Here is a 24,724-nt window from a genome sequence, read left to right on the forward strand (position 1 = left end):
TGAAAATGCCTCACTGGAAACAAAATTATTCTGAAATGATTAGGTAAAACTAAATATTATACTCACTTGATTCATATTAAAAATGACAAAGCATGATTACTGAAGCAGCTACAGAAACAATGGGTTGAACATACAGGAATTTCATAATAATAAGCATACAACAGGTATTACTGAAGAGTATGGCACCTTCATTCAAATATTTAAGTGTCATTACCTATAGTGAATATTTACTGTTTTGTCTGCTCAAAAGAGTATCTTTCTTCTTTTTAGGGACTTACTGTTCCTCTCCAACTTAACCAAGAGATTCCAGTGAAGAACACTGCTCTGTCCCAGACTATGGAAGCTAAGGAAGAAAGAACTCTTCTCTGGATTTTTATAACCGGAGCTAGAGGGCAGAGCATTGTTTTGTCTCTGGTTACTGAATTGGAAGAATCTGATACAAAGAGCCTACAGCTATATGGGAATGCCTTTCTGTGATGGGAGAAAATAGAACCAATAGGCAGAGAAGGGGCAGGGGAATGGGGAAGAAGGACATTGAACAAGACAGGCACACATAGAAAGATACAAAGCAATATACATAGAATATGCATGATAGAGCTAGCAAGTGCAGTAAAGAAGTACCTGTGACTGAAGGGGGGGGGGGGGAGGGTGGAGAGCAAAGGCAACCAAGCTACAAGGAGACACAGAACTAGACAGACAGACAAGACAGAGGCACAAACCTACAAGCAACCAGGTTCCCTGAGGCCAAAGCTCCCTCTGCTTTCTGGCTATGGAACTTCAGGGTTTATGTGGAGTTATTTCTGAGTAATATATTCTTGAAACCATTAGCACTCGTAAGCAAGTTCTCATTACTTTTCAAAAAATAAGATTTAAAATGTGTACATGCTAAAATGACTTTGAAAAACTTAATTTACATGCAATGATTTTAATCCAACAAACTAGTGTGAAAAAGTTCTAAAGCAGTATTTTTCATAAAAGTTTATTTAATTTTCCAGAATATAGAAGCTCACCCCAGAATAACCTTTTTCCATTTTACCAAATCTTAAGAACAATCTACCTTATAAAATTTGGGTTCTTAAACCACTATCTTCATCACAGTTTCAGGTCTTCATCGCATGACCCAGACTATCTCAACACAGTCTCCTCACCTTCTAGATTCTATCTGATAAAAATAAGCAAGATTCAATTCATGCATGTGGATAAGAGGCAAGGTCTATTGTCATCTCTTTAAGAAATGGAGAGATGTAAGAAGAAAACTCTTTTTAAACTTTTTTTAATGTTTATTTATTTCTAAGAGAGAGAGAGACAGAGAGAGAGACAGAGCACAAGGAGGCAACGGGCTAAGAGGGACACACAGAATCTGAAACAAGCTCCAGGCTCTGAGCAGTATGCACAGAGCCCAACACAGGGCTCAGATTTATGAACTGTGAGATCATGACCTGAGCCAAAGTCAGATGCTTAAATGACTGAGCCATCCAGGCGCCCCTTAAAAACAAAATTCTTAAGGGATAATCAAAGTCAAGGGTACGGATTGTAAACAGTGCTAACAGAACTCATTTAGAAACCTCTTAAGAGTAAAATAAAGACTATAACCTATCTTTACAGTTGTCTTCTTTAACTGTACTTTTTCCAAAGTAGGATAAAAGGAAAAAGAATGAATAATATCATTTAAGAGAGATTAAACTGATAAAATGTTAAAAGTATACCAAAAGGATGAGGCAAAATAAGAATTAAAAATAAAAAAGGAAGAATAGTCAAAAACAGCTAGGAAATTAAAAAAGATCTTATAATTTAAAAGTAAATAAAACAAGCTATGTAGAATCTAAGGCCTTTCCTTTTACTAAGTAAAGAGAAGTCTGGTCTTTTAAGGTGAACATACATAAAATGACCATCAGGACTAGAAGTCACTGCATGATACGTCTGAGGATGCAGGCCATGGGAAGAGTTTAATTCTCTAATAACTAGGTAAGAATTTTAAATATATAGTATTCTAAATGTCTAGCATGTAATAAAAACTTACAAAACAGAAGAAACAGGAGGGAAATAAATTTATAACCAGGAGAAAAATCAATCAATATAAAGAGACACAGGAATAAGAGAGATGGATGAATTTCCAACATTACAAGTAAGTTCTAAGACATAAAAGGAAATACAAATATAAGTAAGGTGAAAATGGGAAAAATGTAAATTGTAATAAAAGTAAACTTGAAAAGAAGGAGCTCCTGGGTGGCTCAGTTGGTTGAGCATCAGACTTCAGCTGAGTTTGAGTCCTGCATTGAGCTGGCTGCTGTCAGGACAGAGCCTGCTTTGGATCCTCTGTCTCCCTCTCAGTTTGTCCCTCCCCTGCTTGCACTATCTCTCTCTTTTATTTTTAAAAAAAGGGGGACCATTAAAAACTACTCCAACTGAAGCAAAGAAAGGAAAAGAGCCATAAAGAAAATTGTTTTAACAGAGTCCGAGAGCCTAATAAAATCATATCAACAGTTGTTACAAAAAATGTAAGTTAACAGATAAGCCAAATTTGTTACGGCAGGGTACACAGAAAATCAGAGCCCTGGCCTTTCAACTACTTTATCCTAGCACTTGGAATACAGCAGATCATCAAGAAGATTATGACAAGGAAGTTATGTGTAGAGGGAACAAAGTAAATATCAGTCAAGGAGCTAATAGAGCTAATTTAGGGGTGCCTGGGTGACTCAGTTGATTAAGCCTCTGACTTTTGATTTCAGCTGAGGTCATGAGCTCACAGTTCCTGAGTTCAAGCCCTGCAGCAGGCTCTGCACTGACACTACAAAGCCTGCTTAAGATTATCTCTCACTCCCCAGTGCTCTCTCTGTCCCTCTCCCTGCTCACGTGCTCTCTCTCTCTCTCAAAATAAACAAACATTAAAAAAATGAAGTTCATTAATCTGTTTTTCTGTTCCTGCAGACTCTGTGTATATATATGTGTAAATACAATTTGGTGAGGCCGACTGTCTGAGGTGATTTTCTGATGACTTTGCCTTCCCCAAATAAACCACCAGAGGATATCCTTTTCCTGTTTGCATCTAGATAAAGAATGAGGGGAACTACAGGTTGGAATGAAAAGTTATACGAACTTACAAAAACCACGTTTTCAAATTTAGAGCCACTATTAAGCCAGAACCTTAAATTTTCAGTGCTTCACTTTCCTACATTCTCATTTTGAGTACTTCATTCAACCTTTTTCATAGACCACTTACTCCTTGCTTCCTTTCGCTCTAGTCAGTGTAAGAACCCTGTGAAAGTGATCCTTCACAGTAATGCTGTCTGGAAGAGCCCATTCCATAATCTCTACAATAGGTCAGGCAGGTCAAATAAAGACTCCTTTGCCCTAGATAATCAAGCTTTAGTTAGTAGGGATCCTCTGCATTTCCCCTGGAAACAATGTAGGTTTCTACTTTCAAGTGTAATTCAACAACAACAATAAATCTAGATTACTTCCTAAGTGCCAACAGTGTGCTTAACTCACCAGGGAACACACAAGTAAGAAACTCTTTCTCCACAAATTTTCCACTCGCGACCCACAGAAAAACTGCTGTGGGGTTCCAAGATGTGAGAGATGATATGAAAATGTCACCTAGGTTAAGCAGCAGGTAGGGCAGCATAACCAAAACACAGGGCTAGGAAAAAGCAAACATGTTCAGGGACTAACCTATATATGTTCTTGTGAACTAGAATCTAGAATGTTCAAGTGGGAAATAGTGGAACATAAAGCCAGATTTGCAGACTGTGGTTAGAAGTCAAAGGCTTAGAAAGTGAATACAAATTTGAAATGAAATGAAGAGTATAAATTAGATAATGGTGAGGCACTGAAACTTTTAAACACCAGGAGTAGGGGCGCCTAGGCAGCTCAGTCGATTAAGTGTCCAACTTCGGTTCAGGTCATGATCTCATGATTTGTTGGCTTGAGCTCTGTGTCATGCTCTGTCCTGACAGTGTGCAGTCTGCTTGGAATTCTCTCTCTCCCCTTCCCGTCTCTGCCCTTCCCCGACTCTCACTTTCTCTCTCAAAATAAATAAACTTAAAAAAAAATAAATTAATAATTAAATATAGGAGTAAAGTCATATTATTTTTAGAATTTATTTCATGTGGGAGTTTAAAAAATGGGAGTACTAGTCAAAGATAAATGAGATTTTGACTAGGACACAGATACTTTTAATAGGGATATTAAAGTAAAGCAAAGCTAGCTCAATCTTAATGAAGATCCCAGTGGCATTGTGGTGCCATAGTTTTGGAGACTGGCAGTAGAGCTCTGAAATAAGGACTCATGCCGCCATAGAGGGAGTAAATGAAGCACTGGGATTTTTAGGACCATGTTGATTTCCCACAGAAAAACTAAAAGAAGTACTCCTTATTTGAGTATCCTATGAAGATACATAAAATATTTATTCCAAGAACAATTTAACATCTTAATGTATACACTTATCTAAATTTTAAGCTTATTTGATTAGAAACTTATTTATACCAAATGAACACTTGCATTTTCCCCAGACTGTGGTAAATACTTTTTTTGAAGTTTCCTTGAGAGCCAAGGACTGTTATTTTTAAACCAGAAAACATGAAAACTCTCAAGAAGGAAATGCATAAGAGCACAGCCACATATCTGGCCATATAAAATGGTCTTAACAATTATTTTGTTAAAAAGTGCTATCTGAATGTTCTCTTCTCCTCAAACCTCCAAATTAAAAATACTTGCATTAAAAAACAAAACTAAGCAAAACAAAACTCCAAAATACAGTATTTCACAAAGTTTTGCTTATGCTGTTAGAAGCCATGAATGGGTTTGGTGTTCATTTTTAATATCTTTTAAGTGCCACAATTTGGATAACCAATTACCTCAATTGTTGCTGGCCAACGTATATACACACACACACACACACACACACACGCACGCACACAAAATATGGCCTATAATTAAAGGATATATTCACAGCTTGAAGAGTACTCCAAACAAGGTGTGGGGTCAAGAGAAGACTAAGGTTCACTGATGAATTTAACGGTAAGCACTCTTCTTCCCTTTGTTTTAATCTGAAGGTCAGAATGGATACAGACAAACTGGTGGTTGTTATTTATCTTATCTATGTTTTAACTGTAGGCCTAGAAATTCTGCATTTGGTGGTAATATTTAATCAATCTATTATTCTGTATTTACTCCTCTTACCCTCTAGTATATATTACAACTTTAATCTTTTTCAAACTTTTATTTTTATTTTGTATTTAAAAGATTTTTTAAATGTTTATTTATTTTTGATAGAACACAAGGCAGGGAGAAGAAGAGAAAGAAAGCAATGCAGAATCTGAAGCAGGCTCAATCCAGGTTCTGAGCTGTCAGCACAGCCCCCCACACAGGGCTCAAACCCACATGAGATCATGACCTGAGCTAAAGTCAGACGCTTAACCAACTAAGCCACCCAGGTGTCCCTATTCAACTTTTATTTCTAAGTCTACGCTCCATTTACATCCTTCGTAAAATGTGTTAAATAGAGAAATAGTAATGTTCACGAAGAAAGTAAGAAAAGACTAGGTAACAATAAAAACTATCCACAAATCTACTACTAACAGATAACATTATTACCATTTGGTCCTCTTGCATTCAGATTTACATTCTACGTACACATATGTACAGTATATGTAATTATGTATTTAAGTATATTTATTTTAACAAACTGATTTCTTCTGTTTTTATCTTTGTTTTTAAAATAAACTGTTTCTATCCACTGGCTATTCTCTTAACTGAAGTCCAAGTTGGAGGCTGTTAACCTTCTTTGGGCACTCTTAAAAAGATTTTATCTTACCTTTTTATATATTTGACTTTAGTATTATGATAATTTTCTCCTTTAAATTTCTTTTCTTTTTACGTTTTTTTTTTACGTTTTATTTATTGAGACAGAGAAACAGCATGAGCAGGGGAGGGCAGAGAGAGAGGGAGACACAGAATCCAAAGTAGGCTCCAGGTTCTGAGCTAGCTGTCAACACTGAGCCTGACGCGGGGATCGAACCCATAAACTGTGAGATCATCACCTGAGTGGAAGTCAGATGCTTAACCGACTGAGCTGCCCACAGAGCCCTCCTTTAAATTTCTGTTCTACATTTCATTATTTTTGCTCTTGTCTATTTACTTTTCCTAAATTCATTAAAACCGACTTTTATCTTTTTGGTTACTTTTTAAGTTTAATTGCATCATCTTTTAAACTGTGTATCTTTGCCCCTACCCCAAAATATCTGTATGATTCCATGTATGTCACCTTTTGGAAAATGCAAAACTGTGTAAGGCAGAAAATAGACTGGGGGTTGCCAATGGCTGGGGATCGGACAGGACTGACTACAGAGGGGAAAAGACTACTTTCTGGGGCAATGGAGACTTTCTAAGTCTTCACATGTAAACTCTACTATTGAGGGTGACTTTTTATTATATGTAAATTACACCTCAGTTAACATCAAACATACATATACAAACACAATTAAAGATGTAGGAAACAGAATGAATATGACTTGGTGCTGAATGTTGTTATCTTTTTTTGTTAAATGTTTATTTATTCTTGAGAGAGAGGTAGAGCGCAAGCAGGGGAGGAGCAGAGAGAGGGAAGGTGGGCTTTCTGTGTGTTGGAACAAGCCTCAAACATTCAGCGAGGTAGTTCACAACTCTTCCATAGCCTTCACTTCCCGCTTGACTGAATGAAGCCTGATGGTCAGCTAAAGCTTAGGTTTTTTTTTGAAGGACAGATTTTATAGTTCTCTAGTCTGCCATTTTTGCTGATATCCTATCCTTATTGTCAAAACAACTGGTGTTTACATCTTCAATTACTTATGGTAGAAGCATCCTAAATAACCCAGAATCACATCTGTGAAGTCATCTTGAAAAGTCCACCACTTTTTTAAAACCTAACACTAAACGAGCTCTAAGTTGTATTTCAAATACTATCATTGTTAATAAAAATCAGCTAATAAATTAACTTTCTGATATTAATTTTCACAGGTATGCCTTTCCTTTAAATTTATATTAAAATAAATTTTAAGAATTCTGGCTACTGGAGACAGTATAAAAAATTAAGTAACTCCTAACTTTTACACTGATTTGTACTGAAATGATAATACTTGGATATACTGTGCTAAATAAAATACATCATTCAAATTAATTTTACCTATTTCCTTTTACTTTTTTCATGGGGCTACTAAAAATTTTAAAAAACCTTTACAATAAAAACAACTCTACACTTAGAACTTAAATAAAAACTTTAAAAAATATATCAACTCTTATTTTCTTCAAGACTACTTATAGAAAACTTAGTCAATTATAATAAAATTCAGCCTTTTTATAAGTTTAAGTTCAGCCATTTCAAGAACGATTTTTTAACAAAGCAACCATTATATATTATAATGAATTCTCCTGGATAAAAGTAATTAAAAAGAACATTGTATTTGGGCACCTGGGTGGCTCAGTTAAGCGTCAAACTCTTGATTTCAGCTCAGGTCACAGTCTCATGGTCTGTGAGACTGAGCCCCGTACCGGGGGGCTCTGTGCTGACAGTCAAGAGCCTGCCTGGCTACTTGGGTTTACAAGTTTGAAAGAATAAATAAAGCATACTTCCACAAAGACATTCCGCCTGAATTTCATAGCCTAGTTAAAAGGTATGTGACCACTGAAAGCACGACCATGGGATATGTGGCAAAATAAAACAGCCGTATGTATAGCACACAAACTCCTAAAATATTACCTGGTAGATATCAGATAAACTGCTGCTCCCAGAGTCACTGGCAATGCTACAACCAGACTGACTAGAAGACACGTGAGTCACCTGTGGATGAGGGTTGTCTGTGATGTGCATCTTGGTAAGATCGGCCGGAAGCTGAAGAAGAAAAATAATTTAAGATATTCTAAACATTAAACTACCTTTTAAGTACAGAATTGTTGAATCACTGTATTGTACAACTGAAACTAATATACACTATGTTAATATACTGGAATTAAAATAAAAAACAAAAAAATTAAATAAAAACCTGTTAAGAGTTCTTGACATGTTGTAATTTCTGCAACAAAGTTTGGCTTTATGTACATTACTGTGCAACTCCATTTCTAAGCTAACTTCTCCACTTTTAGGCAAAATCTTAGGAAATAAGCAGAACCAAATTAGTACTGTGACACTGTTAGTCAAGCCTAGAGAGGAATTCCACTGTGGAGATTTCAGAAGAGATTACTATTAGTAACAGTATTTCAGAGGAAAAACTTTGCCCCTCTTTATGCTTCAAACAAAACTATGAGCTATTGCCACCTGAAAGTGTTAAAAATGCAATTACACACACACACACACACACACACACACACACACACACCCCAACAACACAAAATGGTCATTGATATGAAAAAAAAAAAAAAGAGCAATATCTTGGGTTTTTTAAAGTACAGCATCTGGCAACAAGGCTTAAGAAGAGAGTTGACCACATTCCAAATTTCAAAAATTTTATAAACCTTCATAATATTGTATCAGTTTGTAGCTGGCCCCTAAAAAATGTTAGTAATCATGATGATTTAATGAATGTCTATGCTAGGTGCAAGGATACAGGAGACAGAAGAAGGAAATGATTCTACCTCATTATCTTTAGAGGAATTATACTTTTATTAGGGATCCAAGTTTGTACAATACCTTTCATACCAAAAATAAAACAGAACAACTACAAACCTCACAAAACAAACGCTACAGGAATTAAGATAAAAAACAAACCACTGTGCTCCAGAGTAGTGAGACAAAGCTTTAGATAAGAGGCATGGTGATATATTTTCCAAATAATTTCTCTGCAACCTGCTATTCAGGAACTAGGAGAAATCTATTTACTTTTTAAAATAAGGGTTCTCATTGCTTTAGTGCAAGAAAACATTAAGGAAACACACATTTAGTTTTAGTAGAAACTAAATAAACCCTAAAGGAAAAATGGTCAAGTCTGAATTCTATTATCTTAAGAGTAGTCACTGCAATTATAAAAACTACACACAGAAATGACATCACACATGCCCCTGCTGCCAAGAGTAGCTGGCATAACTCAGATGAATCCTCTAACTAAGATAAACAGAAAAACTGGACCACATACAATATGACCTTTGAAGTTCTGCTGATTCATAAAGATGAGATCAAGAGATTCAGAAGCACTTTTGACAGTCACTGGTTAAAGGGACAAAAAGTTATATCCCAAGGCTTAGCCTTGGAATTAAGGGCTATTCTCTGGAAGGGGACCTTGAAGAGAACATTACACTACGTAATGAATGTGGTCCAAAAGTAAACTGATGCCCATTTCAGAATCCATCTCAATCCCTGATGTTGTATTAAGGTTATACAGGGTTACTAGTGCTTCTAGTCAACTACTGGAAGCAAATATAAATCTTTACCACAGGGGGAAAAAAATCAACTAGGTCTCAAATTACTTAAAAAAAAGTTCGCATATACAACATACACTGTTCAAATAAAGCCAGGCACATTGGAAGACAAAATAGCATTGATGAAAACTAAGAGAATAAATTTCAGAAAACAATGTAGAACTTACAAATAATGGAGTGAACAGATGTTACAATAACTGTACTTAATATATATGTCAAGGGTTGGCAATATTTTCTTTAAAGGACCAAAGAGTATACATTTTAGGTTTTTGCACTCAACATATAATCTATGTACATACTTCCCTTTGTCTTTTTTTTTTTTTTTTAAACAACCCCTTAAAAATTTAAAAATCATTCATAGTTCTCAGGTCATACAGGTCACTGGCCATATGTGTTCCAGTATAGCAACTCATGATAAAGACAACTGACTTTGAATAACACAAGTTTCGGGGCACCTCGGTGGCTCAGTCGGTTAAGTGTCCGGCTTCGGCTCAGGTCATGATCTCATAGTTCATGGGTTCGAGCCCCACAGCAGGCTCTGTGCTGACAGCTAGCTCAGAGCCTGGAGCCTATCTATCTTCAGATTCTGTGTCTCCCTCTCTCTCTGACCCTCCCCTGCTCGCACTGTCTCTCAAAAATAAATTAAAAAAAAACCAAAAATAAATAAATCAATGAATAACACAAGTTTCAACTATATATGGCTCAAATTATGAATGGGTCCACTTACATGTGGAGTTTTTCAATACACCTTATGGTCTTCTTCATAACATTCTTTTTTCTAGCTTACTTTTTGTAATCATACACGTAACATACAAACTATGCCTTACTTGACTATATTATTGTTAAGGCGTCCACTTAACAGTGGCCTATTAGTACTTAAGTTCTTGTGAACTTTAAAAAGTTATATGTGAATATTCAACTGCACAGGGGTGAGTGGTGCTTGAATCCCTGTTCAAGGGTCAACTTTACAGAGAAAAAGACTTTAGAAAAATTAACTTCAGCAAATAAATATTAACCAAAAAAACAACAAAAAAACTAAAATTGAAAAGTTACAGAATTAAAAAGTCAAACATGGACTCACTCAACAGATTTGACAAAACTAAGATGAGAATTAGAAAAATAAAAGGGAGGCGCATATGGATGGCTCAGCTGGTTAGGATTCCGACTTCAGCTTCATCCGGTGGTTTGTGAGTTCAAGCCCCGCCTCAAGCTCTCTGTTGTCAACACAGAACCCACTCTGGATCCTCCGTCCCCCTCTCTCTAAGTCCCTCTCCCTGCTTGCATGCATGCATATGCAGGCTCTCTCTCGCAAAAACAAATATTTTTTAAAAAAGAAAAAAGGAAAGATTGGCCTGAAAAAATATCCAGAATGAAGCATGAAGGTAAAAAAGAATGAAGTTGGGAGAGAAGAGGCAAAAACCACAGGAGATGCAGTGAGAAGGTAACATCTAAATAACCAGAGTAAAAGGGGGAAAAAGGCAATTCAAGGCATAGAAGATAATGGCTGAGCATTTTCCCAAACTGACACAATATGCAGCCACATATTACACAGTTTTAAAAATTACCAACAAGATAAATAATAACAAAACCATTGGCATATACATTACAATAAAATTGGTGGTGGCAGGGGGGGGGGGGGGGGGGGGAGGACAAAGAGAAAAGCTTAAAAGCATTCAGGAAAAAAAAAAAAGATTACTTTGACAAGAGCAAAATTAAACTGGTTGACTTTTCAATAGAAATCTGGAAGCCAGAAGACAATGGAATAATATCAGCAACAGCTAAAATTCTGTACTCAGCAAGAACAGACCTCAAAGAAAAGGCAAAGTACGGGCTCCTGAGTGGCTCAACTGGTTAAGCGTCTGAGTTTGCCTCAGTTCGTGATCTCATGGTTGATGGGTTCAAGCCCCACATGGGGCTCTGTGCTGAATGCTTGCCCACAGCCTGGAGCCTGCTTGACGTTCTGTGTCTCCTTCTCTCTCTGACCTTCCCAGCTCATGTTCTGTCTCACATCTATCTTTCAAAAAATAAATAAACGTAAAAAAATATTTTTTAAGAAAAGGCAAAGTAAAGATATTTTCAGAAAACCAAAAATGAAAAGAAATATTCTCCAATAGACCTAGAATGAAGATAATTCACTGGGAGAAGTAAAACAATTCCAAATGGAAATGTCTAGATGGAGAAAATAAGGAAAACCAATGAAAATCAGGAAATGTATGGGTAAATCTATAAGAATACTAACTACAAAAGTAATAACATTAAGTTCCCAAAAAGTTTACAATACATATATAAAACCAATATATGTTGTAACAACAATGTAAGGCTGGAGAAAAGAAAAGAAAGTTAATAAAAGTACTTTACATTCTCTGCAATGTCCATGACACTGACAATAGACAAGGATGCACTGTTGTAACCTCTGATCTAAATATAGTAAAAAAGTGGGGGTGTCTGGATGGCTCAGTTTGTTAACTGACTCCTGATTTTAGCTCAGGTCTTGATTTCACAGTCATGAAATGGAGCCCTGCATCAGGCTCAATGCTGGGGGTACAGCCTGCTTGGGATTCATTCATTCATTCATTCATTCATTCATTCATTCTCTCTCTCAATCTCTCCCCCCACTGTTGCTCCTCCTCCTGTTCCCATTCCTGCTCTCTCCCTCTCAAGAAAAGAAGAGAAGAAAAGACAAATTAAAATGCTATGCATCAAAAATTGTGGGATAGGTACGCCTGGGTGGCTCAGCTGATTAAGCATCCATCTGTGACTCAGGTCATGATCTCACGGTTCAAGCTCAGAGCCTGGAGCCTGCTTTGGATTCTGTGTCTCCCTCTCTCTCTCTTTCCTGTGCTTGCTCTCTGTCTCTCTCAAAATAAACATTAAAAAATTAAAAAATAATTTAGAAAACACAAAACTGTGGGATAAACTGAAGCTATGGTCAGAGGCCATTTTATATTATGTGTATTTTAAAAAGCAGCAGAGGGGCAACTGGGTGCCCCTCTTAACAGTTAACAATTGATTAAGAGTCCGACGTCAGCTCAGGTCATGATCTCGCAGTCTTTGAGTTTGAGCCCCCTGCATCAGGCTCTGTGCTGACAGCTCAGAGCTTGGAGCCTGCTTCAGATTCTGTGTCTCTTCCTCTCTCTCTGACCCTCCCCTGCTCGTGCTCTGTTTCTCCTGCTCTCAAAAATAAATAAAACATAAAATAAATTTTAAATAAATAAAAATAAAAAATGAAAAGCAGCAGAAAATCAATGAGCTAACTATACCTGGTTATATTAATACAAAAATTGTGAGAGAAGTATGTCTCAGGTCAAATATCTTCTTCCTACTTAGTTTCTATTGTTTAGATAGAAAAAAAAATCTTTCCAGGATGAAGTAGATGAAAAGACTATGAAAACAGTTTTCAAAGGTCAGATGTTTGGTTCAGGTGTCAGGAGTGAGAGATAATCTATTTTCCAAGATTACTACAAAGACTAAGACCAAAAAGAGAAGGAGATCTTCCATAAAAGTAACACAATAAACCAAACTCAGAAGAGCAAGTCTAGCTTGGTAATGATACGTAATATCTACTAAGCAATCTTTCATCATCACTAGACCCTAAAAAACAGACATTATTATCATTCCTACTTTACAAATGAGGAACTGAGGTGATCTTTCACTCAAGTAAGTAGAGGAATTGGAATTCAAAACCAGGTCTGAGTCTATTACTCTCTGCCATATTCTATTTTGTACCAGCACGGTAACATAAAGATGAAAAGAGATGGGTCCCACCTTCAAAAACTACAGTTTAAGGGTGAAGAGTGAACACAGATTACACAGCACCTCCTTTCCACTTCATGAAGATAATTTAGATCTACACTAGGGATCCTTTCAACCTCTTTATCTGATGAGAATAATAATGATGGTCACTACAGCTAATGTTTGATTGCTCACTATGTGTGCCAAATATGTAAGCTAGCAAATATACCCTCCTACCTACTTTTTACACAGAGCATCCAATTTAATCATCAAACAACCATGACAAGAAGATGCTATCATTATACCCAATTTACAGATCAGAAAACCAAGGTCAAGAGAAGTTCTAAAACTTGCCCACAATCACATAGCTAGGCAGCAGGGAAACTGGACTTGTAATCCAGAAAGTCTGACTATATATAAGTTGCTCTTCCCTACTAAGTTGTTTCCTGATACTAAATTGTGAGTTCCTAACACCTAATAGTTCCTGTTTTCTAACAAAAGAGGCAGAAAGGAAAAATTCTCCTCCCACAGGAATTCTTAATTTCTTAAACTTTCTCCGCCCTCTTTTCTTTTCTTCCTGATCCCACCAGGGATTTAAGAGCTGACCTTTCACGAGCAATCTCAATTCACCATCATCCTTGGAGCCTACCAGATCTTTCAATCTCTCCTAATTTCCACAGTACCTTTATCCATTTCTCATACCTGATCTTCTGACTGCTACTGGAGCTCAAATGTCCATGAGGACAAGTATCAAAGTTTTATTTGAAGGGCAGAAAGGTTCCTCAGCTAACAGCTTGAATACAGACACAGATTATGGAAAAGTACATAGTCTGTTGAAGACGACTCTGTGTACATATAAAGGAGGAAAGATGTATTGAGAGGCTAGAGGTAGAACATAATCTTGAATGTCAAACAAAGTATGTATTTTGCCTTTGATTCCTATAGGTAATAGGGAGCTACTCCCGGTTTCTGAGAAGGGCAGTGACATGAGAGCTGCTGTTAGGTCTCAGACAGACTTGACCTACCAAAGTGTGTATTTCATGAACTCAAAGGTCTCTGTAGGTCCAGATAACAATTTGGGGCAAGTACTTCAATTTTATTTTCTTTTTTAATGTTTACTGTTAAAGGGATGGGGCAGAGAGAGAGAAGAGAGAGACACACAGAATCCTAAGCAGGCTCCAGGCTCTGAGCTGTCAGCATAAAGACGAACACAGGGTTCAAACTTAACGGACCATGAGCTCATAAACGGAGATGAAGTCTGACGCTGAACCCACTGAGCCACCCAGGGGTCCCTGGGGCAAGTGTTTCATAGGTAGATTCTGGTACTGCTTTGCTTTCAGTTCTGCCATATCAACAGAGGACCAATTAAGTCACAGCAGCAGGAGAAGAAAGCTGCTGGAAGAGAGTGGTGAACCCCACCTACAACTGGGGAAATAAAAAATTTAAACAAGTAACTTTTTTTCATCAACTGGCAAAAAGAAAGCTGAATAACACAAAATATGGGCAAGGCTATGAAGGAACACAATATTCTCATAAACCGCTAATGGGAGTTATGAATTGGGACAACCACTCTGGAGAATGATTTGGAGAGAAGCCACTCTGGAGAGTAAACATTAAGAATTACTACATTTAAAATGCATACACCTATAACTCAACAGTTCCTCTTCAGATATCTATAATAAAAAAAAAAAGCATACAAGTGCATAAGGAGAAATGTACAAGAGCATTCATTAGTAACAAACTGTAATTAAAGAAAAGATAACCAACCACCACAAGTAGAATGGCTAAACTGTTAGAGCCTACTATGAATACTGCACAACAGTTTAAGGTATGAGGCAGATCTGTATGGTCAAATTTGAATAGATCTCTTTAATATACTGATTAAAAAAGTAACTATCATGATAAATATAAGACTCATTTTTTTAAAAGCCTAAAAAAACCATTACATATTTTCTGGGTACAAACTCATCTAGGGTGGGAGAAAAGATCTGGAGAAATATATACCAGGCAAACAAGAGCAGTAGTCTCTACTACTGAATACTGAAAACAAACTGAGGGTTGAAGGGGAGGGGAAGAGGGGGAAAATAGGTGGTGGTGATGGAGGAGGGCACTTGTGGTGAAGAGCACTGGGTGCTATATGGAAACCAATTTGACAATAAACTATTAAAAAAAAAAAGAGTAGTAGTCTCTAGTGAGAGATTAAGGCTGATAGTCTAAAAGGAATTTCCGCATGAAGAAAATATTCCTCTATTATTTCTCTGAATAAATTATTTGAAATGATCCCCAAACTGAAGACAAATATATATAAATACATGTATGTGAGGGTAATTTTCTCTTACCTTCCCACTTAAAAATGGCCACAAACAATGGAATGTGATGAAATTCTACAGCCCTTAGTATGTAAGGGTAGCAATACACATCGTATACATTCTGTCATTTTATGATGAAAAAATTAAACAAGACTCAAAAATGAGTTTTATTGGAATGCCTTATGAGAACATGGTAAGTACTAACATACTTGATATATAAAGCAGAGCTGAGAATGAGCATGTAACTTATAACCATCAGAAACAGACTACAAAGTGACATAAATTAGGTAAAAACAAAAACTCTCAACAACAAGAGGGAGGCTGAAAATTAGTGGAGAGTACAGTTACTTCTATGTTTTTACTCCTTTGAATGTGGCACTCATGCTCTCTCTATTCCTATTGTGTGTGTGTGTGTGTGTGTGTGTGTGTGTGTGTGTGTACACCTACCTGCCCATCTAGATAAGCTTAAATGAGAATGATGCAATGAGGAAACAGTAAGGAAATCAGTGTAGCTCAGGTAGGGATATATGTAGGGGGATCTAGAAGATGAAGGGCCAGCAGTTGTACTCTTTAGATTTCCTGTACTAGAAAAAAGTTGCTAAAGAGCTCTAAGCAAGAAAATGACTAGAAGAGATCTGCTTTTTATTTTTATTTTTTAAATGTTTTTTTAAATGTATTTTGAGATACAGAGCAGAGAGCGAGCGAGGGAGGGGTAGAGAGAAAGTGACGCATACAATCTGAGCAGGCTCCAGGCTCTGAGCTGTCAGCACAGAGCCTGACACAGGGCTCGAACCCACGGACTGTGAGATCATGACCTGAGCCGAAGTCAGAAACTTAACCAACTGGGCCACCCAGGTGCCCCAAGAGATCTGCTTTTTAAAAAGATTACGCTAGCATCATAGAAGATGAAATGGAAGACAATCATACATATGGGAGACAGGAAACATTAGTCAAGGCACAAGACAACAAAAGCCTTACGAAATTAAAAGCAGATTTATAAAGGAGCTTCTACGACTAGATAGAGTGACATGTCCTTGAAGTATCAGCTGACAATGAGAGAGAATTAAAAATAAATTCTAAGGCCCAAAAAGCATAGTTTGGAACCTGTTTTGGTGAGACAGACTAAAATTTCTCCAAAGCCCTAAAAAGCTTCTTCTAATCACAGTAGCTTTGGGTAGGTCACACCAGCACTCTGCCTGAGGAAAGTCAAACTACAAGGAAACCTGGCATTCTTAATTCAAATTCATTATTTTTACTAAAAGATGAAGTTTGGAAGGCCACTGTTCAACAACAATAAGTATTAGAGTTTTTCCATTCTAACACACATGTATCTGCCCACCTTAACATTTTTTAAACCAAAGAGCAGCTTTCATTCAATATTTGCCTTTAATAGTAAGTTTATTCAAGAGGTAGACAGACTTGTTGAGAAAAAAGGAAATCAGTTTCCTCTTTGAATCTGGGTAGCTCAGTCAGTGGAGCTTCTGACTCTTTCTTGACTTTGGCTCAAGTCATGATATAAGGGTCATGGGATAGAGCCCTGCATTGGGCTCAGTGCTGAGTGTGGAGCCTGCTTAAGACTGACAGTCTCTCTCTCTCTCTCTCTGGCCCCCTTCTTCTACTCTCCCCTACTCACACTAACTCTCCCTTCTCAAATTAAAAAAGAAGTTGGAAAAGAAGAGTGCTGGCTGGCAACTTTGAGGACAAACAAGAAAACTAGAGTAGCTGCAATGAACGAAGAGGAATGTAGCAGAAGATAAAGGGAGAAGAGTCGCACACTGTCTAGTGAGTCATGGAGAACTTTGGCTTGTAGTCTGAATAAAGTCTTTACAGAAGGGAGTGATCAGTTGTGTCAAAAGCTACAGACAGGTCAAGTAAGATCAAGGCCAAAAAAAAAAGAAGGAGAAGAAGAAGAAGAAGATCTATAGAGATAGCTGTGTGTAAAAATGAAAATGGAAGCACCTCCTTGGCCTGTGACTTAAGAACACACGAGAGAAGGCAAACAGAAGCCAAAGAGGTAATGCCTCTTCCATCCAGTAAACAGTTCCTTTGGGCAAGCAAGAAGGTGAATTCTCAGTCACACAAGAAATATCGACCTCCTGAAAAAAAGGCACGCACACTCAACTAAGAATTGACACGTGAAGAAAAAGCTAAGACGACAATGAGGGAAATGAATGGTATCCATTAAATGAACACAATTTATTAAACAAGGGTGGTTGTGAAAAATCCTCAGTTGAGATTTCAGAAATGATTGTCCCAATTAGAAATTTAAAAGATAAAGAGCAGAACAGCAGCTGGTCACAAATGGAGAATCAGTGAGCTAGAAGATCAGACTGCAAATGGATGGAATAAAAATAAAGTATGACAAGATAAGAAGAACTGCAGTTTTCAAAAAATAACTTTCCCATAAATGAAGACAGAGGGTAATCTGCAGCTTGAGAGAGACTTCCAAGTACCAAAACAAAACCAAAAAAAGCAAAATATGAGATAATCCATAGTAAAACTTCATGGCATAAAGGATAAAAATAAAATCCAAAGAAAAACACAACTAACCACAGACAACAAGAAAAAGAGATTACTTAACAAAAAAATAAGAATTAAAAGGAGCTCAGACTTCTCATCACTGACACTGGATGCCAGAAGACAAGGCATTAACTTTTTCAAAGTGCTAAAAATAAAAGACTTTAGATTTATTATTTTATAAAATAAACAATTATTTTTTAGGTAAATATAAAGTAAAGCATTTTGAACATACAAGGACTTAAAGTTCATCTACTCCCCTTCCCCCCTACTCTTGATGCTAGAACCACTTATTCTGTTAAGAAAATAAACGAATTCAGAAGTAATGAAATCCAAGTAGTAGCATGGGCAAAATACATGAAATTAATAAATACAAATCAGTAAGATGTATTGGAAAACCAAAAGTACCAAGTATGAAAAGTTAATCACAGGTTTAATGTTTAATCACAATCCAGAATTAAAATTCCATCGGAAATAACATGAAAGATGGGAGAGGGGGAAAGGAGACATGTACTCTTTTATAAATAGTTAATTTACATAGTCAAGTACTAATCACAGAATCCTGCTCAGATGGTATTTGCTGGCATCTAATCATATCATAAAATCTGATTTTTTTTAAATTCCCTCTGGCTCTTCTACACTTGTTAAATCTTAAATCAAAAGTTGGTTGCCATTACCACCAAAGCATATTTTTTATTGTTATTCTAAAAAAAAAAAAAACAAAAACAAAAACAAAAAAACCAACCAACCCCTATCTCATTCTTGATTTTCTTTAAAGCTTTTTCATTTGGTCTCATCCATCTCCCTTCTGTATGTTTTAAATCTCAGGAGTGTCACCAACAAGCAACAATAAAGCATGGGCCCCACAGGTGGCATTTGTACTAGAGGCCACCCATGCCTTATGACACAGTATAGATGAAGTGTATACCTATGTATATCCATCTCTTTACATTTCAATCTGTTGTTCGATAGTGAATTTCAATGTCTTTCCAGAAGCTGCACTTAATATAGATCGGCAGTGAGCCATCTTTCAGATAAAACAGCACATTACGATGCTATCCTACTATTTCTCCCTTAGTCACCATCAGTAGGACAACCTTTAAACAAAGACATGATTTCATCCTAGGAAATGCCTCTATTGTGCCTGTCTCTATTCAACAAAACCATAAAGAAATCTTAACAAAGTCAATGTTAACAGAGTCAATTAAAGTGTTTACTAAAACATTTAGTTTTTTAAGACAAAACTAAACATCCACACTACTGGGTTGTTGTTGTTGGTTTTTTTTTTTTTTTTTTTGAAATTTACATAGCAGGAAAGATAACTTGAGTAGCATCAGATCCCAGATCTATATAAACAGCCAATACACACAATACAATTAAATCACACTGTATATTTTCCTAAAACCTAGCACGTCTTTTTGTGTAGCATTTTGCTTGTCTGTGAGTTAATGTTTGCTTTAAAAAAATGACAAATATAACAGATGGTATCTTAATGTCTCAATAGTTCACTTACTACTATTTTTTAAATGCTGAAGAGTATTTTTTTAAAAATTTCATATAGTTCCTTTCCATAATTATTTTCTTCATATTCCATTAAGAGTTATTACCCTGTCTTCCTAAAATTTCTATGTAATAAAAATTTGTATAGCACAAGCTAGAGATTTGACTAACATAACTAAATCCATCAACCATTTAAGATGAGGCAATACAATGCCATCAAGTTAAAGAGTACACTCAGAAAAGTACAGAAATAGCTACAACCAAATGATTCAGTCTGAAGACAGTACACCTCAAATCCACTACATTTTAACTCTATAGATTATTAAGAAGGTTTTTTTCAAATCCTCTTAGAGGTATATTAGGATACTTTAGAGATTCCTTTAAATTGAAAAACAAAATGGCCATGAGACTGAGCTTTTAAGATTGCTTTGTAATTCTTATTTTCAAAGTTCAGAAGATATAACAGCATACTAAGGTTCATTTACAATTCAAAATAGAATTTAAATTTAATAACTAGATTATATCAATCTCTAAGAAAAAATAAACATTACTTACTTTGGAGGCCCATGGCTGAAGACAATTGGCATAACAGCGAACAAGAAAAGCCATTTCCTAGGCTGGAAAGGGTAGTTTCCTTTTCAAACCAGAGCCACACAGATGAGTATGGTGACAAATTCTGTTAAGTTTCTTTTTACAAATCATACGCCATTTGCAGTATTATATAAAAGCAGATCCCAGATCTCCAAATCCCTTTTAAACTGAAATCAGGAGCTTTCAGTAGCTCAGAGTATTGTTCTAAATAACTGCAACAGTTTTCATCACAAGGTTCACTTTTAACAAGCAAATCACAGCAAATTAAGATGCTTACATTTCTGGCTCAGTACATACAGACATACACATGCTTCCTCAGGCACCTGGCACAGACATGCACAGCGGTAACACAACGGTGAATACGGTATCAATCAGCGTAAATAAGGCAACATGCACCAAATCTGTGTTCCTGGATTCTGAGAAACCTTTCCTCTCTGTAACACAGCTTTGTCTCTTCTTCAACTTATTTCATTCTGTAGAGCAAGCACTGCAGTATTTCTTCTGCATCAGAAGCAAAGCAGAACATTGTATCCTTAAAATGAAAGTTTCTTCTTGATATTCTTAATCACCAAAGGTTTAAAAAAAGAAAAATCAACCAATGAGCAAGCAAATGGTACTTAAAAAATATATATGCTCTAACAGGTTTGTCCTGGAGAATGGCTGAAAATCTCCAAAATTAAAATGTTCTCTTTTCACATGCACTATTTACAGCTCAGCAGTATTGCTTCTTGTTCTAATGCATCAGTAAGACAGTAATGTTGATCTAAGTCTTGCTTTTCTGGTTGAAAATTTATATAGGATATGATACAAAAAACACTACATCTTCTGCTAAAACAAGACTATACGTTAGTGTCTTAATTCCTACTGTCCTTGCCTGTTTCACAGCAGCTCCCTAAGGAGAAGCTCCTATTGATTCCATGCTCTGCAGTAAGATGAAATATCTAATAAGAAGGAAAGGGAGTGGGAGGAGAATAGAGCTAAAAGGATGACATCACCTGTATAGAAAGCCTTCAGAAACTGCATTAGATCAATTGGCTACTGTATCTGCAGATGTAGCCCAAAAAGCAATTTACTGAGAACACACAGACACACACACACCCTTCCATGAGACATGTCAGCAAGCTAAATTCTACAAGAAAAAAATTGGCAAGCAGCACCTCTCTATTTCAGTTTTAAAAATCCATCTTTTTAATTCTGTACATTGATACATAGATTTAGAAAGCTACATTTCCTAATATTATTCAAATTTGACACAGGATCGTCCTCCCCAGGGAAAATAATTAGCTCTGGTAACATAAACTTGCATTATAAATACATAAGGCAGCTTAGTTCTCAGATATCACATATGTATTTGTTACACTAGTCATTCAGGGATTTCTGCCGACAAAACTTCCTATTTATCAATTAACTGTTCTAAAAGGTTTTTAACCTTCAAGATACTCTAAGATTAAAATATCAAAACTAGCACTAAGATTTTTATATAAATAGTACATTTAAATGGAAACAATAGAATTTCATTTTCAAAGGAAAGCTTTTACATCACAGGCACAACAGCCGACTTGCAGCATGTACCAACTCCTCTGAGGAAGGATAATCTATGCAATATGGTACTTTCCTGCAGCCCAGTGCTCAATTCCTAGAAAGACACAGGAAGCCAGTAAAACTCAGAAGCAATCAGAGAAGAAAATAATTTTAACTGCCAAAAAAAAACTGAGCTTAGACTAAAAAATCATCTTATTTTAAAATAAAAATTACAGTAAACAATTAAAATCTGCCACACCCTGTCCAATCTAAAAACATAATCCCTCTAGTATCCACCCTTACTCTTCACAGTTCTGCCACAAGACATCGACTGCAGCTATGAGGGGTTTGCAGTTACGGCCGTAATGTTGCCTCTCAACAGCCAATAAAAAAAGACATAGTTTCCAAAGGTAAAATGCTTGGTACACCTTCAGACAGCAAAATTAGGAGACTTAGAATCAATGAACAAAGCAGATGAATACAACTATTTTGCTTTATTCACCTAACACTATTTTGAGGGCAAGTGGTATGCAACCTAAGAGGAGAACTTTATAACCTGAGAGCTAGGTGTTACTACAAAGAACTCCACAGTCAAAGACACATCTTGTCATTAGCACATCCCGTCACCCACCCCCCAAAAAGAGTTATTCAATACCTCTGGGTAAAGTTTGAGTCACTTTCTGAACAATACTACAATGCCAATCTGAATTACTCTATAACTTATAAAAACTACAATTAACTTTAGCAAAGCTAAATATTATTCTGAACAAAGACAAGTCATTCTTTGAAAATATGTGATCACTTATAAATTAAGATTTCCATAAAACTTAAGAATTACGTTTTCTGCAAAAATTTCAAAAGAATACATGTAAAAAATTTTTGCATTTAAATGTAAAATTAAATTTCAAAAATACAAATACACATGAGGAGCTTTCTAAACATAAAACATGGAAAATATATACAGGTTGATTTTCAAGCACCAATGTATCTTTTCAATTATTTTAAATAAACTACAATGAGTTTGCAGTTTCACCATGTTAAGCATTCTAGGATAAATTAAACCTCATTTTAAGTACTTTTTAAAATAGGAAAATGATAGGCACTCTGTGTGTGAATGAAGCCAAACAATTTCTTAAAGATAAACTTCTAAAAGACAAACCTTTGTACATAAACATTAGTAATATGACTTAAAAGAGTAGTTCAGTTTCAGTGGCAAATAATAATTACATTTATGTATGATACCAACAGGATAAATTATTACCAAATCAAAAATAAAATCATAATGGCCACTTTCCCCCCTTTTTAAAATAAATCATGCTGATAGCAGACAAAGAAGGACCTCAAGCTGAGCAAGGGAGGGCCATCTCTTAGCTGCTTGAAGAAACTACTACCCTGTGTGTGAAATGCAATCCACTAAAAGCCATATGTTAGAAACTACTGTTGTAAACACCAATTCAATAAAGCAACAATTCTCTTTTCCTTTACTGTGGCCTGGAAGTGAAGATGACATCACCCTTTTCCTTGTTCTACCCATCATCTCACACTACGTGCCATTCTAGGGAACTGTGTGGTGAACAGAGCAGACTCTCCCTGTGCAACACCACCATGAAAGAAACAAACGGGACAAGTCCTACATTCATCCATGACTCCAACAGCACCAGACCACATTTCTACAAAAAGAACAAGACCTCTTACTTAATGAAGGAAGAAATAAACATCTTTTGAAGAGAATAGTAATTTGTCAAATCACTAAAAATATGATTAGGTGAGGAAAATTGTTTTCACTTCCATCATTTTTAGACTTTTATTGTGATCTCATTCCATTATCTTGCCAATTCAAATGAAGTAACTGCAGCAAGGAGAATGCCCTGATCTACACATGATCTAGGAATCATCACCACAGGATAGCCATTTAAGAATACATTTCCCCTGTAAATCAAACACCATGATGCTAAGTCACATAAGATGAAATCTTCACCTGTGTGGCAGGGTCCTCTGCACCAACATAAAATAAAGCAACATATAATGGCTTTGAAAACTTCAAAGCATTACATAGTTATTTTTATCAAAATGTAGATGCTATATAGCTAATAATTAAATTTTATGTTAACTGTATAAACAATCTCTAAACAAAAATACAACCCAAAACATCTGAAATCATATTGCAGCATAGAAAGCCAAAAAGAACGTTCTGATAGTTACTAAGTTGGAGTATATACTTTTACTTAAAAAGAAGTATACTTTTTACTTAATAAGCAACAACACTGAAAAGGAGGGGGAAAGAGGTCATAAGGAATAAGGGTAAGTTATCAGAGGATACACATGCCAGACATTATAAAAACAAAAAAAACAATAAGAAAAACCAACTTTACAGTAATCTCAGGCAAAGTCATACCATTTATTTCCCATCTACATAATGAAATACTGCAATGACAACTTAGAGAAACTGACCTCAAAAGCACATAAAAAACAAAAGAAAAATTATGTACTTTCACAAAATAAAATAAACAGGCCACTCATTTCTGTATTTTAGATTTATGTATTTGGTCTTTAAAATATCAACTGTTAAATGTACTAATTTATACAGTAAAAACACTTAATTCCTTTTGGAAAATGAATGACCGTTTACCGTTAACACCAGAGGTAATATACAAAGGCCTTTTAAAGCATCACAGCAACCTTTTCCACTTCTTCCTCACCCCTTGCTTAACTTGAACATTTGAAATGAATCTTCGTTAAGTTATCAGACATAGTTAACTCTAATTACTGGTGCCCCACAGGAATTCCTGATTTCAAATTGCATTCTATCTATTCCTCAGCCTTTCTGAAGAAAGGGAAGCCAGAGTATCAACACTCTCCTCCTATTCTTCTGTAAAAAAACAGCGTGCTTCAGCACACGATCATCTATGTCCATTAAATGGTCAGCACCATGCTGTTGAAAACTCTGTTAAAGCTACCAGCAGGACACAAAAGCACTATGAAATATGATCCTTCCTTAGGGAGTGATCAAGGAAGAAAAAGCAAAGGAGAGGGTAGCCTTCATCATCAACCAAGGTGATGTAAGCTTCTATAATTAGAATCAGTGAAACTGAAGGAACAATAAAAAGACACACCATGCCTCCACTTTCCCCTACACTGTGCAGTTGTATGAAGCATTTTTCACTCAT

General features: G+C 36.1%; 1 protein-coding gene across 6 annotated transcripts in view; it reads right to left on the minus strand.

Annotated features, from left to right (window-relative positions):
* The window catches only part of RAPGEF6 (Rap guanine nucleotide exchange factor 6), a 188,897-nt gene that overhangs the window by 86,190 nt on the left and 77,983 nt on the right, over positions 1 to 24,724 (minus strand). For all 6 annotated transcript variants that reach the window (XM_029941860.1, XM_029941857.1, XM_029941858.1 and 3 more), the window contains one exon: positions 7,736 to 7,867. In XM_029941860.1, coding sequence (XP_029797720.1) covers positions 7,736 to 7,867 — 132 coding nt within the window. The remainder of the gene's footprint in view (positions 1 to 7,735; positions 7,868 to 24,724) is intronic.

The sequence above is a fragment of the Suricata suricatta genome, chromosome 6, assembly GCF_006229205.1.
Source record: "Suricata suricatta isolate VVHF042 chromosome 6, meerkat_22Aug2017_6uvM2_HiC, whole genome shotgun sequence".
In the NCBI taxonomy this organism is placed as follows: Eukaryota; Metazoa; Chordata; class Mammalia; order Carnivora; family Herpestidae; genus Suricata; species Suricata suricatta.